At 42.6% G+C, this 12,953-nt stretch overlaps 1 protein-coding gene across 1 annotated transcript in view; it reads right to left on the bottom strand.

Annotated features, from left to right (window-relative positions):
- Nucleotides 1-6,178: 6,178 nt before the first annotated feature.
- The window catches only part of LOC311145851 (actin-histidine N-methyltransferase-like), a 46,548-nt gene continuing 39,773 nt past the window's right edge, over nucleotides 6,179-12,953 (bottom strand). The window contains exons 10-13 of the mRNA XM_084182187.1: nucleotides 12,703-12,869; nucleotides 10,112-10,197; nucleotides 9,144-9,304; nucleotides 6,179-8,624 (exon numbers count right to left, since the gene is read on the bottom strand). Coding sequence (XP_084038313.1) covers nucleotides 7,992-8,624; nucleotides 9,144-9,304; nucleotides 10,112-10,197; nucleotides 12,703-12,869 — 1,047 coding nt within the window. The 3' untranslated portion in view covers nucleotides 6,179-7,991. The remainder of the gene's footprint in view (nucleotides 8,625-9,143; nucleotides 9,305-10,111; nucleotides 10,198-12,702; nucleotides 12,870-12,953) is intronic.

Genomic DNA, 12,953 nt, shown 5'->3' with positions numbered 1-12,953 from the left:
TCTCAGAAAGTTTTAAACTGTCAAGAGGAGTGAAACAAGGTTGTCCACTATCGGCATATCTATTTATTGTGGCCATCGAGATGTTAGCTATTAACATCAGATCCAACAATAATATCAGGGGATTAGAAATCCAGGGCTTAAAAACAAAGGTGTCATTGTACGCTGATGATTCATGTTTTCTTTTAAATCCACAACTAGAATCACTCCACAGCTTCATAGAGGATCTAGATACATTTTCTAACCTCTCTGGATTACAACCAAATTATGACAAATGTACTATATTACGTATTGGATCAATAAAAAATAAAACATTTACATTGCCATGTAGTTTACCAATAAAATTGTCTGATGGTGATGTGGATATACTCAGAATACATATCCCAAAGGAAATAAATGATCTCACTTCAATAAATTATAATAGAAAGTTAGCAAAAATAGATAAGATCTTGCTACCATGGAAAGGTGGGTGCCTGTCAATTTGTGGAAAAATCACCCTGATTAACGCTTTAGTATTATCCCAGTTTACCTATTTGCTTATGGTCTTGCCTACGCCTAGCGAACAGTTAAAATTATATGAAAAAAAAATATTCCATTTTATTTGGAATGGCAAGCCAGACAAAATTAAACAGGCCTATTTATATAATGAATATGATTTTGGAGGACAGAAATTATTAAATATTAAAGCATTAGACCTATCACTAAAAGCTTCAGTCATACAAAATGTATACTTAAATCCAAAATGGTTCTCTAGCAAATTAGTAAGATTGTCTCACCCAATGTTCAAGAATTGCCTTTTTCCCTTTATTCAGATTACAACCACTCACTTTCAGTTATTTGAAAAGGAAATCATCTCCCAGATATCACTATTTCTAAAACAAGCCATAGAAAGTTGGTTGCAATTTAAATTTAATCCTCCAGAAATGACAGAACAAATAATGCAACAAATATTGTGGTTAAACTCAAATATACTAATTGACAAAAAACCAATTTTTTGACAAAATGTTTAAAAAAGGTATAATCTTTGTAAATGATATCATCGGTAGGACTGGTGGAGTTATGTCGCACATGCAGCTAACAAAAACATGTGCATGTCCATTCTTGCTACCAATAGAATGTTATTCATATGGGGGATACAATCTTCCCAGCTCTGCAGATTTTGCTGCGAAGAGACAGAATCATTAGATCATTTGTTTTGGTACTGTCCATTTGTAGCTTGTTTTTGGACACAGGTCCAGGAATGGCTAAAGGATTGCAATATTTACCTGGAGCTAACCTTGCAGATAGCACTACTGGGTGATCTGAAAAGTAATAGTAAATCGATCAATAACATAATAATACTATTAGCAAAAATGTTTATTTTCAATTCACAATCTGTAGAAACAATGAGAATAGAAAGGTTCAGAACTTTTGTAAGACATCACAGTACAGTTGAAATATATATGGCAAATAGAAATCCTATATGGATGGTGTTAAAAGATAGATGGGAGGTGTTGAATGGAATTGAAGGATGGGACTAATAACAACTAACAATAACAAGATAACTAATAATGTAGGCACGCTGTGTCCATAATAAGTGTATGGGTTGTAGGTTGGGAGCTTTTGTGAAGGAGCACAGTTAGAAAGATATGGCATATAGAAGCAAACCAGATGGACATCATGAAAATGATCGGAGAGGTTGAGAGTAGAAGTAGTTCAGGAGAAAGAACAAACCAAATGTAATTACTATAAAATTGACTGTGTCCATAAAATGTAGATACTGGGTATGGGCTGGAAGTAGAGGCCTAGGCGTTGTTGTTCACTAGTTTACTCCAAGTGGGGAAAGGATGGGGGGGTTGGAAAGTAATAAAGGGGAATATATATATATATCTTTTAAGGATATGTACAGTGGGGGAAAAAAGTATTTAGTCAGCCACCAATTGTGCAAGTTCTCCCACTTAAAAAGATGAGAGAGGCCTGTAAATGAATTCATTAAAAAGGTACACGTCAACTATGACAGACAAATTGAGAAAAAAATTTCCAGAAAATCACATTGTAGGATTTTTAATGAATTCATTTGCAAATTATGGTGGAAAATAAGTATTTGGTCAATAACAAAAGTTTCTCAATACTTTGTTATATACCCTTTGTTGGCAATGACACAGGTCAAACGTTTTCTGTAAGTCTTCACAAGGTTTTCACACATTGTTGCTGGTATTTTGGCCCATTCCTCCATGCAGATCTCCTCTAGAGCAGTGATGTTTTGGGGCTGTTGCTGGGCAACACGGACTTTCAACTCCCTCCAAAGATTTTCTATGGGGTTGAGATCTGGAGACTGGCTAGGCCACTCCAGGACCTTGAAATGCTTCTTACGAAGCCACTCCTTCGTTGCCCGGGCGGTGTGTTTGGGATCATTGTCATGCTGAAAGACCCAGCCATGTTCCATCTTCAATGCCCTTGCTGATGGAAGGAGGTTTTCACTCAAAATCTCACGATACATGGCCCCATTCATTCTTTCCTTTACACGGATCAGTCGTCCTGGTCCCTTTGCAGAAAAACAGCCCCAAAGCATGATGTTTCCACCCCCATGCTTCACAGTAGGTATGGTGTTCTTTGGATGCAACTCAGCATTCTTTTTCCTCCAAACACGACGAGTTGAGTTTTTACCAAAAAGTTCTATTTTGGTTTCATCTGACCATATGACATTCTCCCAATCCTCTTCTGGATCATCCAAATGCACTCTAGCAAGGGGCCTGGACATGTACTGGCTTAAGCAGGGGGACACGTCTGGCACTGCAGGATTTGAGTCCCTGGCGGCGTAGTGTGTTACTGATGGTAGGCTTTGTTACTTTGGTCCCAGCTCTCTGCAGGTCATTCACTAGGTCCCCCCGTGTGGTTCTGGGATTTTTGCTCACCGTTCTTGTGATCATTTTGACCCCACGGGGTGAGATCTTGCGTGGAGCCCCAGATCGAGGGAGATTATCAGTGGTCTTGTATGTCTTCCATTTCCTAATAATTGCTCCCACAGTTGATTTCTTCAAACCAAGCTGCTTACCTATTGCAGATTCAGTCTTCCCAGCCTGGTGCAGGTCTACAATTTTTATTTCTGGTGTCCTTTGACAGCTCTTTGGTCTTGGCCATAGTGGAGTTTGGAGTGTGACTGTTTGAGGTTGTGGACAGGTGTCTTTTATACTGATAACAAGTTCAAACAGGTGCCATTAATACAGGTAACGAGTGGAGGACAGAGGAGCCTCTAAAGAAGAAGTTACAGGTCTGTGAGAGCCAGAAATCTTGCTTGTTTGTAGGTGACCAAATACTTATTTTCCACCATAATTTGCAAATAAATTCATTAAAAATCCTACAATGTGATTTTCTGGAGAAAAAAATTCTCAATGTCTGTCATAGTTGACGTGTACCTATGATGAAAATTACAGGCCTCTCATCTTTTTAAGTGGGAGAACTTGCACAATTGGTGCAATATCTAAATACTTTTTTCCCCCACTGTATGTGTATATATATAAAAAAACATGGGGGATCGGAAGTGATGCAGACAATTACATTTACAATCTATCTGCAATATTAAGCTGATATACCCCCCCCCCCCCCCCAAAAAAAAGAAATGGTTAATTGACCACAAAAATCAACATATTTTATAGTATTTTTTGCTCATCTTTATCAAGGGTGCCAATAATTTCCGACCTATTGTATCCACAAGGTTAGGATGGGTTAAGGGAGGCCAAACCACAAGAAGACAGTAGCTTTATGCTGTTCTTCCACAGAGCACTATCGGTACCCCTTGCATATAGCCTTTTTATAGTTATTTTTTATTGTGTTACTATTTTTCCTTTAATTTATTTAGCAAATGTCTTACTTTTTTAAAACTCTGCATTGTTGGCTAAAATTTGATTTGAACACATTGCTACTGTAAAACACTGTGTGTGAGACAATTGCCCACAGGTTAACCTCTAGTCAAACTGTACCTGTAAGCGTGGACAGACAGTGGTTGACATGCAGTAGTGGAGTTGGTTATAGAAGCGTTATGGGCTGAGCAGTGAGCAGCCGCTTGTGCTTTTAGCACTATACAGTCCTATCATCTCTTACTCATGTGGTTGCAATAGACTCACAAACGGTGAACTTGTTTCCACGGTGGAGTCAATTGTCTGTGTGTGCGTGATACTGCACATACAAGCAATGGCTCAAGTGTGAATGTGTGTGTGAATATGCATGCCTGAGTGTTGAGTGTCTGTGTTTTTGTGTCCGTATGTATGAATGCATGCGTTTGTGTATAGATGAGTGAAAGTGTGTGTCACACTGGGCTGGAATTAGAGCCCGCCACCTGCGACATTTGAACTATGACCTCTGCCCTGAGTCAGCTGATCATGACCCTGGAAAAGAGGCTTTCCACTGGCCCTCTGATAACCCAGATACGTGAACACAGGCAGAACCCGGGACTGTACACCAGCCATGTTGTACTATAGAACACTTAGCGTGTTTCAACCCCATGTTTCAAACGTTCTCTTAAAATGCAACGATGACCCGCCCTCCATTTGCCCCCATTCCCGCTCTACCCCCGTCCCATTATCCCCATCCACAGCAATCACCTGACCCCCTCCTATCCTCCACCACCCATCCAAAACCTCCCCCTCTTCTTCTCCACCTCCTCAGACCAGGACACGGGAAGGGGATGCTATTGGTAAATAAACACTTGCATGACAATAGGCCCTAGCGTTGGGCTGGGCTGTGGTGGCTACCATTGTATATTTATAGGGAGGGGAGTTTATAATTCATGGCGAAGGATTACTTTGGAGTCGCTGGTCCCAGGCCTTCTCTCCTCTCCCTCTCACGCTCTCCTCCTCATCCTTGCTTCCCCCTGCTCTCCCACTACAGTAGGCTACTGACACAGAGAGTACTAACAATACTGGACATGTGCAGGACTACCGCTCTCTCCGCTGCCCACCCCCATTATAATAATATATTCAAGGATTAAAGGGGGTTTTATCTTGGAGCTCCCATGCATTATGAATGGGGAATTTCAAAATTTAATTGCCCCGAATTAAATGATTCAAGATAATGTTTCTTTTATAAATTCGTAATAGGTCCAGGGGGCAGAGAGGGGGAAAATACATTAAATAAAACTTTCCCCCCCAACAAAGGAGAAAAGAAAGAGCGAGAAAAAAAGGATTCTGACCTGGTGCCCCTGGAGGAGTATGGGCTGTTCGGAGAAGAAAGCAAGACAAGAAGAGAGTGGGAGGAAGAGAGAGAGCGAGAAAGAAAGAACAAGGCTGTACACGAATAGCAGGTGAGAAATTAGATTAACTTTAATCTGTGGTGTTTCCATGTGGACAGTTTCATGGCTATTCTCTGTTGTCCAAAGTCTATATACTGTACATCACAACCTCCTGTCACTATCACACAGGACAGGAAAAAACCCAAACTACTGCATATGGTGAGTTGGACTGATCCCAGATCTGTATGTTGTACAGTGTAAGAAGTATTGTACCAACTCAATTTTTCACTATACTTACACTGCATTTAGGGTAAGGGTTAGGGTAGTCTCGCGGGTCCATCCTTCCAAATCTCGTCTTGTTGACAGAATGTGAGAAGCCTGGGCTTCCGAGGCTAGGGTTACTGCCATGTACAGTAACAATGAATAATTTCAACAGTTACACTGTACTTACAATAATAATCATACAGTCACGAGAACCCTGTAAAGTAAAATTTTACCACCAACTATCAATGTCAGAGGTGTTAGCTAAAGCACAGAGTACAGATCTGGGACCAGGCTATAAGGTAGCCTGAGTGCCAGTCTGTTTGTTCCATCATGCCAACTCCTTGTCACTCATTGGCTTGACAATGACAGCAATGGAGTTGGCAAGAACACAAACAGATGTGGCACCAGGCTAAAAGGTGAGCTGGTGAGGACTTTGTCCATTGTGGCTGGATATAACAAGGTGCTGTGAATTGATTGGAGAGTGCGATTGGTTAAAGCAGTATGTAGATTCTCAGTAACTGTACACTACACTAACTGGAAACATAGTCTTTAGAGAAGCAGCAGGTAAAGACTGGTAGAGAATCATACAAATGACAAGTAGTAGTCCATGAGGAGTCAATCAAAATACAGGAACAAACCAGTCCATGATGCCGAGATTGAGTGTGACAAAGCAAAATATGCAGCAGAAAACATGGAAATACTTCAACAAAGTAAAAAGGTAGAAAACTAGCTCCTTTATAGTTGCATTATACAGTAGAATAGACTCAGAACAACTTCCATTTTGAGGTTGGTAACAGCATCAACAGATAAATGAATTAGAATAAGCAGTGCTAGCTAACACTTTGGAGTAAGGCTAAAATAAACTGGTGGTGCATGGTCTCTTTAAAATGGCCGTTCATATCCACCATCCATCGCGTGGGGGAGAAGAGTAGACAGACACCAATGTTCAGAATTAGCTCCCTGTGCCGACATGAACCGCTGTATGCTAACAGATGAAATTACAATAACAGCTACAGTACTGGAGTTAAGGGGTTATTTAGGAGCATAGGCATCTAACACAGAGAGCTAACTCCACATCATCATGTTTCACCGCAATTAAAATGTTAATACAAAACCAAACTAAGCTGAAAATACAGAGCAGACGTCACACAAATAAAAACCATACGTTGAAAATTAGCGACTGGATCAGAGACCGCTTTATTAACGTTTTGTTTGTCTCGTTTCTGGAGGAAGGAGGAGTAACAGAAAAGATGACTGTTTCAGGCTGTCTAACAACAAAACCATAATCTAAGTGAAATGAGCAGATGTCCTTTGTGTGAATCACATCTTGTCATGTCTTGCTGATGAAGGTTTGAATTCGTCACCATTCTGACTTATGGCTTTCTCATAATATGGACTAGCATTAGTCATATTCTTCATCAAAACAGCAACTCATCCTTGGGTGATTATATTGCAAGTTGAAGAGCTGAGGTACATTTATAATAACGTTTTTAATTTAAAACTTTAAATTATTTAAAGTTTTCAAAAACGACCCAAATCACCTGCTTTTAGTCATCTAATTTTGCTCAACAAAACACACATATCCTTTCCATCACATTTCAAATGGTACTTCATACTCTGAGTAAAGACATAAAATACTGATTGTTCCCAGAAGAAATGCACAGGACTTTTTGTGCGGCATTTTGTGTCTGCAGTTTCCTTCAGTTGTATTTAAAATGCTATTGAGTAAAACCAGGAAGTGCAGCTGTTTGAAGCTGGTGTACAAAACCGAAAGTAAAAGACGCAAAAACAAAACTTAAGAACGGGACGCATAGAAATAGCGCACATAGAACAGATATACCGCTTCTTAGACTTACTTTCAATGAAAATGACAGATCTATAATTCACATTTCTATGTGAATTTGGTCAGGTCTCCCAAAAAGTTATATATTGCAGCTTTAAGATAAACTACAGTAATAAACTGACTGAGGGGTAAGGGGTAAAGGGTTAGGATGAGATTTTGGCTTGCTGGAGACAAAATTAAATTAAAATCTATTTTCTGTCCCACCTACAGTAGTGGAAGTGAAACCAGCGCCATCCCCGCCATTGTTACTCCCTACCATTCTCTCACAGCTTGTATGTCAATGAACTCAATGTAAACCAGTAAAGCACTGTTCAAACCTCAAAAACAAAAAACCTGTTTTCATAAAAATGACAAACTTCTAATGCTCAGATAGAAGGCCGATGGGAGAGACACACTGACTGGCAGTGTGTATGCAGTCTGCAGCGGTTGGTAGGTAGGAAGGCACCAATAACAAAGCTATGGAACGAGGGACGAACCAACGAAATGGACAGATAGTGAAATGTTCGACCATTTAAAAATTCAAATTCTGTTTAGTTTTTTCTTAATTCTTAGCTCCTTTATTTCTGAGTCACTTTAGAGAGACAAAAATAAATAAATAGAAAAGGGCTGCTGTGGCTGGCTGACTGACAGACTGCTGCTCTTCTTCTTCTGCAATAAGGGTTAGCTAGATGATGATTCCATCTATTCGCTGTTGACTTTGGGCTCGTCTCCAGTTCGTTCTGCACTCAGGTCCACGTCCACTTCCAGTGAGAGAGAAGCAGTAGCCTTGTCTCCGTTCTCTGTTTGGCCTTCCTGTTCCTGGGTGGCTGCTGGAACAGCAGTGTCTGGCGTGGTGGAGTTAGCATCCACACTATCCTCCTCCTGAATCGGGCTAGCGTCTCCACCAACCTCCAGGACTGGGCTAGTGTCCTCAGTCAGGCTAGCGTCCGTACCATTCCCGTTGACCACCACCTTCCCACCATCCCCGTTGACTATGAGGGGGGCTAGATCCCTGGCTGCGCCCCCCTGTCCCAGCTGCTGTACCTGAGCCAACACCTGCTCCACCGCTGCCTGGTCATCTCCCTCCTCGTCCTCTAGTTTCCTCAGGATGATGGGCAGCTTGGCGTCGGCCTCTGCGTTCTCCAGCAGGGCGATGTCGCTCTCCTCATAGCGGGGCAGCGGAGCGCCCTCCTCCTGTTGCTGCTGGAAGTGCAGGCGTTTGGCCCTGCCGCTGGCCACCACCCTCTCCAGGATCTGCTTCTCAGCCAGGCGCAGCTGGATGGCCACCTGGGAGTGGAGGGAGAGACCGGGCTTCTCCAATGCACACTGGTCATCCTGGAGGACAGGGAGGTGGGGCGACATTGGGCAGAAGGTAAGGGAGTGAGGTAGAGGGTAAGGGAGTGAGGTAGAGGGTAAGGGAGTGAGGTAGAGGGTAAGGGAGTGAGGTAGAGGGTAAGGGAGTGAGGTAGAGGGTAAGGGAGTGAGGTAGAGGGTAAGGGAGTGAGGTAGAGGGTAAGGGAGTGAGGTAGAGGGTAAGGGAGTGAGGTAGAGGGTAAGGGAGTGAGGTAGAGTGGAAGGGAGTGAGGTAGAGGGTAAGGGAGTGAGGTAGAGGGTAAGGGAGTGAGGTAGAGGGTAAGGGAGTGAGGTAGAGGGTAAGGGAGTGAGGTAGAGGGTAAGGGAGTGAGGTAGAGGGTAAGGGAGTGAGGTAGAGTGTAAGGGAGTGAGGTAGAGTGGAAGGGAGGGGGAGACCGAAAGTGGGTCAGCAGGGAGGGGGAGACCGAAAGTGGGTCAGCAGAGAGAGAAAATAAAACAATATGGTGGGGGAAGTCAAAGAGCCTTGTTGTCCTTACTGACCTGGGAGCTGGTCTTGTAGGTCTTGAGCAGCAAGGCAGCCCTGGTCTCCAGGAAAGTCCACAGTTTGATCTCATTGTCCCAGCTCACAGGGAACTCAGTGTTACCCAGGGTGAAGATCTTATTGATGGCGTGTTCTCCTACCAGGTAGTCCTTCAGCTCCTCTGTGGAGAATAGGGGTTAAATGGCAGTGAACCAGAATGTCAGGACCAATAGGATTACGCAGAGGAAAAAACACAACTACAACATCCAGGTCAATTCAGAGGGCCTGGTCTTTAGAGCTAAACAGGTACAAATTGTTTTTTAAAAAGACGTCAATTAAGTTTGGTGACATTAATTAACCTAACTCTGATGTTCAAGGTTTTAAGTTAAAGTGCTGTTATTCTACAGGCCGAGTCCCTAGGTAGACTAGTTAAACCGGTAGCCAACTGCTGCCTTCGCAATCTGTCTTTTGATCTGAGCTATTATGTAAGGCTGGATTACACTGGAGAGGGAGACATGAAATGATCGGAGGTTGAGTGCTTAATGTGTTCACACGTTACACACACACACGCTACACACATGCCTGAGTCACATCTGTAAAAAAGTTATACCACCCCCCCCAACCACCCCGCTCCGACCCCCACGGGAGGGGGCTAGGGCCATGTAAAAAATTTAGCGAGAGAGAAAGAGCCAATGTGAATAGTATATCTGTGGGGCCTGAGGTAGAGGAGGCCTGGCTCCTACAGTAGCTGTAGTATGCTAGCCAGACCTGGGTTCAAATACCATTTCAAATCTTTCAAATACTTTGAGCATTTGCTTTAGCCTGCCTGGATTGCCAGTTGGCAACTTTTCCACTGCAACGGGTAAGCTCGATCAAGTAAAGTATTTTAAATAATTTCACTTCTAAGTATCACTCCTAACTCCTAACGACTGGCCTTGTGACCGTGTGGGGATCGATGCCAGCATTTAGGCTTGCGTGTGTGTCTTACCCTCAGTCATACAGAAGACTCTGAGGAAGGCCAATAGCTGGGCAGAGATTGGAGGATCACTGCAGTGCAGGGCAAAGATACTGGACCTGATGGGGGTGGGGGGGGTGGGAGAGGGGAAAGAAAAAGTGAAAAAAAGAGACCGTACAGTCACAACAACTTCTCTATTTCACATTACGCACACATATCACCTCTTAGTTAAACCTACACCAGTAAACCTTATAACCTTCCCTGTAGTTGATCAGGCTCTGTTAGAGCTTCAATCTGCCTTTATTGCCCTGCAGAAAGCCTTTGAAGTGAAATTGGTAATTAATGCAGGTAAAACCAGTTACATGTTATTTTCCAAATCAGATGATTTATGCATACGTACTTTGAAAGGTGCCCTCATTGATGGTGTCCCCATCTATAAATATCTGGGCGTCTGGATTGAGGAAAAGCTATCTTTCATAAAGCATGTTGACGAGTTAGTTTAAAACAATTATGAAGAATTCAAATTGTTTCTTCTATAGGAACAGGTCCCGTCTTTCGTTAAATAGCAGAAAACGAATTATTCAGTCAATATTCATTCCGGTTATTGACTATGCCATTGGACACAGTTTATCATAGCGCATTCTGCTTTATTACAGGGCGATAGGTTCAGTACACATCTTTGCATTTTGTATCAGAATGTGGGCTGGCCCTCGATGTCTAGTAGATCGATGCATTGCACTCTTTTTGTCTATAAAGCCCTCTTGCATAAACTTCCACCATCTTACCTCATTGTTAACCTATAGAAGTGTGGAATGATCTACAATGTACTTTAAAATTGAAGGAGTTTGTGCCTCTAGGGCATTTCGGACGGTTATTAGGGGACCTTTTACTGATTGGTTTATGATTGTGTTTTGCTTTTCATGTACTGTTGTTATAATAATGTATTTTAATGTGTATATGAATGTGTAGTTTAATGTGTATATGAATGTGTATTTTTATATGTATATGAATGTGTAGTTTAATGTGTATATGAATGTGTAGTTTAATGTGTTTATTGTATTGTGATGTGTATTGTGATGTGTATTGTGGTGCTATACAGGGCTCATCTGGAAAAAGAGACCTTTGTCTCAGCATTGACTCCCTGTCAAAATAAAGGTTAAATAAAGAAAAAATTGCACGCCTCACAAAGAAGAAAAAACCTTCCACAGTGATCCCTGTATGACTTGAACCATATAAAACCCTGATCTGTAGGTTAAACTCAGTGAAGGGGCTTGGCAGGTACAGTTTGTGTTAATGGAGGTTAGTGGCCCATGGCTAACTCAGGTCTCCACTACACTACACTCATGTTTAGTTTAGCAGCCACTGGTCCATGGTTAACCGAGACCCACTCACGTTTAGCATCAGCTGACTCATTTAAGCTGAGTGGAGGCCAAACCCTGATCCCCCTGATGCATCTTTAATATACACTTAATCAATTACAACAAGATCTTTCATTACCACGGGATATACCGAGAGAGAGAGAGAGAGAGAGAGAGAGAGAGAGAGAGAGAGAGAGAGAGAGAGAGAGAGAGAGAGAGAGAGAGAGAGAGAGAGAGAGAGAGAGAGAGAGAGAGAGAGAAGAGAGAGAGAGAAGAGAGAGAGAGAGAGAAGAAAAAAAAGAAGCAGTGGGGAAAGAGAGATTGCTTCTTATTCTGAGGGAAAAAGAGAGCGAGAAGAGAGGCGAGGGAGACCACTACACCAGGGGTGGGCAGGCTGGTGGGCCGGTGTGGGTGCAGGCTTCTGTTCCAGGATAAAACATTGCAGCGTCGTCTCAGAATAGGCCTCTATACCATGAGGGAAGCTTTCTACCCCCCCCGCCCTGACGCTCCCATCATTTTATCATTACCCTAATATTATGCAGCCTTCCCTCCCTGTCATATTAATAAGAGCGCTTTTAATCTCTTATTGATGGGCCATTTTAAGTCTCACAGTGGAAATGAGATTAAAGACTGTGTGTTGTGTTGTTGCTGTCTGGGGCTCTATTGTTAAACTGACAGATATAGTGATGTATAGTGTTCAAAGGCACAGAGGCAACGGTACACTGCCTGTCTGTCGCCCATACATACACTGGGATATATGAAAGGAGTTTTGAACCACAGAGAGCTCTGGTCAAAAGTAGTGCAGCATTAAGGAATGTTAACCCTGTTCCTGAAAATGCCTAAAGGCAGGTAGCACTCCAGGAACATGGTTGGCCAGCCCTGGAATAGGGTGTCATTTGTGATGGAACCTTCACGTCACAGTGTAGCTTGTTTTCACAGTAAATTCTCCTCTCCTGTATGTACTGTTGTTATAGCGATGGGCAGAGAGAAGGAATGTAATAGTAATGCTACTAGACTTGAGAAAGACTCAGTAATGTGTTTGCAGTGTAATAATGTCCTGCCGATTGTCACATTGATCAAGTCACTGAAATTCTGGAAAATATTGCCCTCCTGAAATTACCTCAGTCTCTGACATAATGGAGAGATATCATTTGTTTTCTCTCGCACTACCCCTCTTTCTCCCTCCCACTGTCCCTCCCTCCCTACTTATGGGGATGCCCGTGTGTATGTATGTTTGTGTGTATGTGTGTGTGCGTCTCTACTTACGAGGGGATGCCAGCGCGGGCCAGCACCTCAGCCTTCATGGCGTACAGCCGTTCACTCTTGGACACGCCCAGTTTGATCTTGACCCTGTCGTGTGCGTTCTCCTGGAAGAAGAAGCCGTTGTGGATCACAAACTCAGCGTTGGACCGCGTCCCGTAGAATATGTAAATCTGAGGACAGACAAGAGAACAGTCACTCAACATTAAAGTGGAAGTTCAGTATTTTACAACTTAATGTTAGATTGTTTATCTCCC

This window comes from Coregonus lavaretus, assembly GCF_964263955.1.
Source record: "Coregonus lavaretus genome assembly, chromosome: 18".
Lineage (NCBI taxonomy): Eukaryota > Metazoa > Chordata > Actinopteri > Salmoniformes > Salmonidae > Coregonus > Coregonus lavaretus.
Note: the sequence above shows the minus strand (reverse complement) of the source record. Positions and strands in the feature narration are given on the sequence as shown.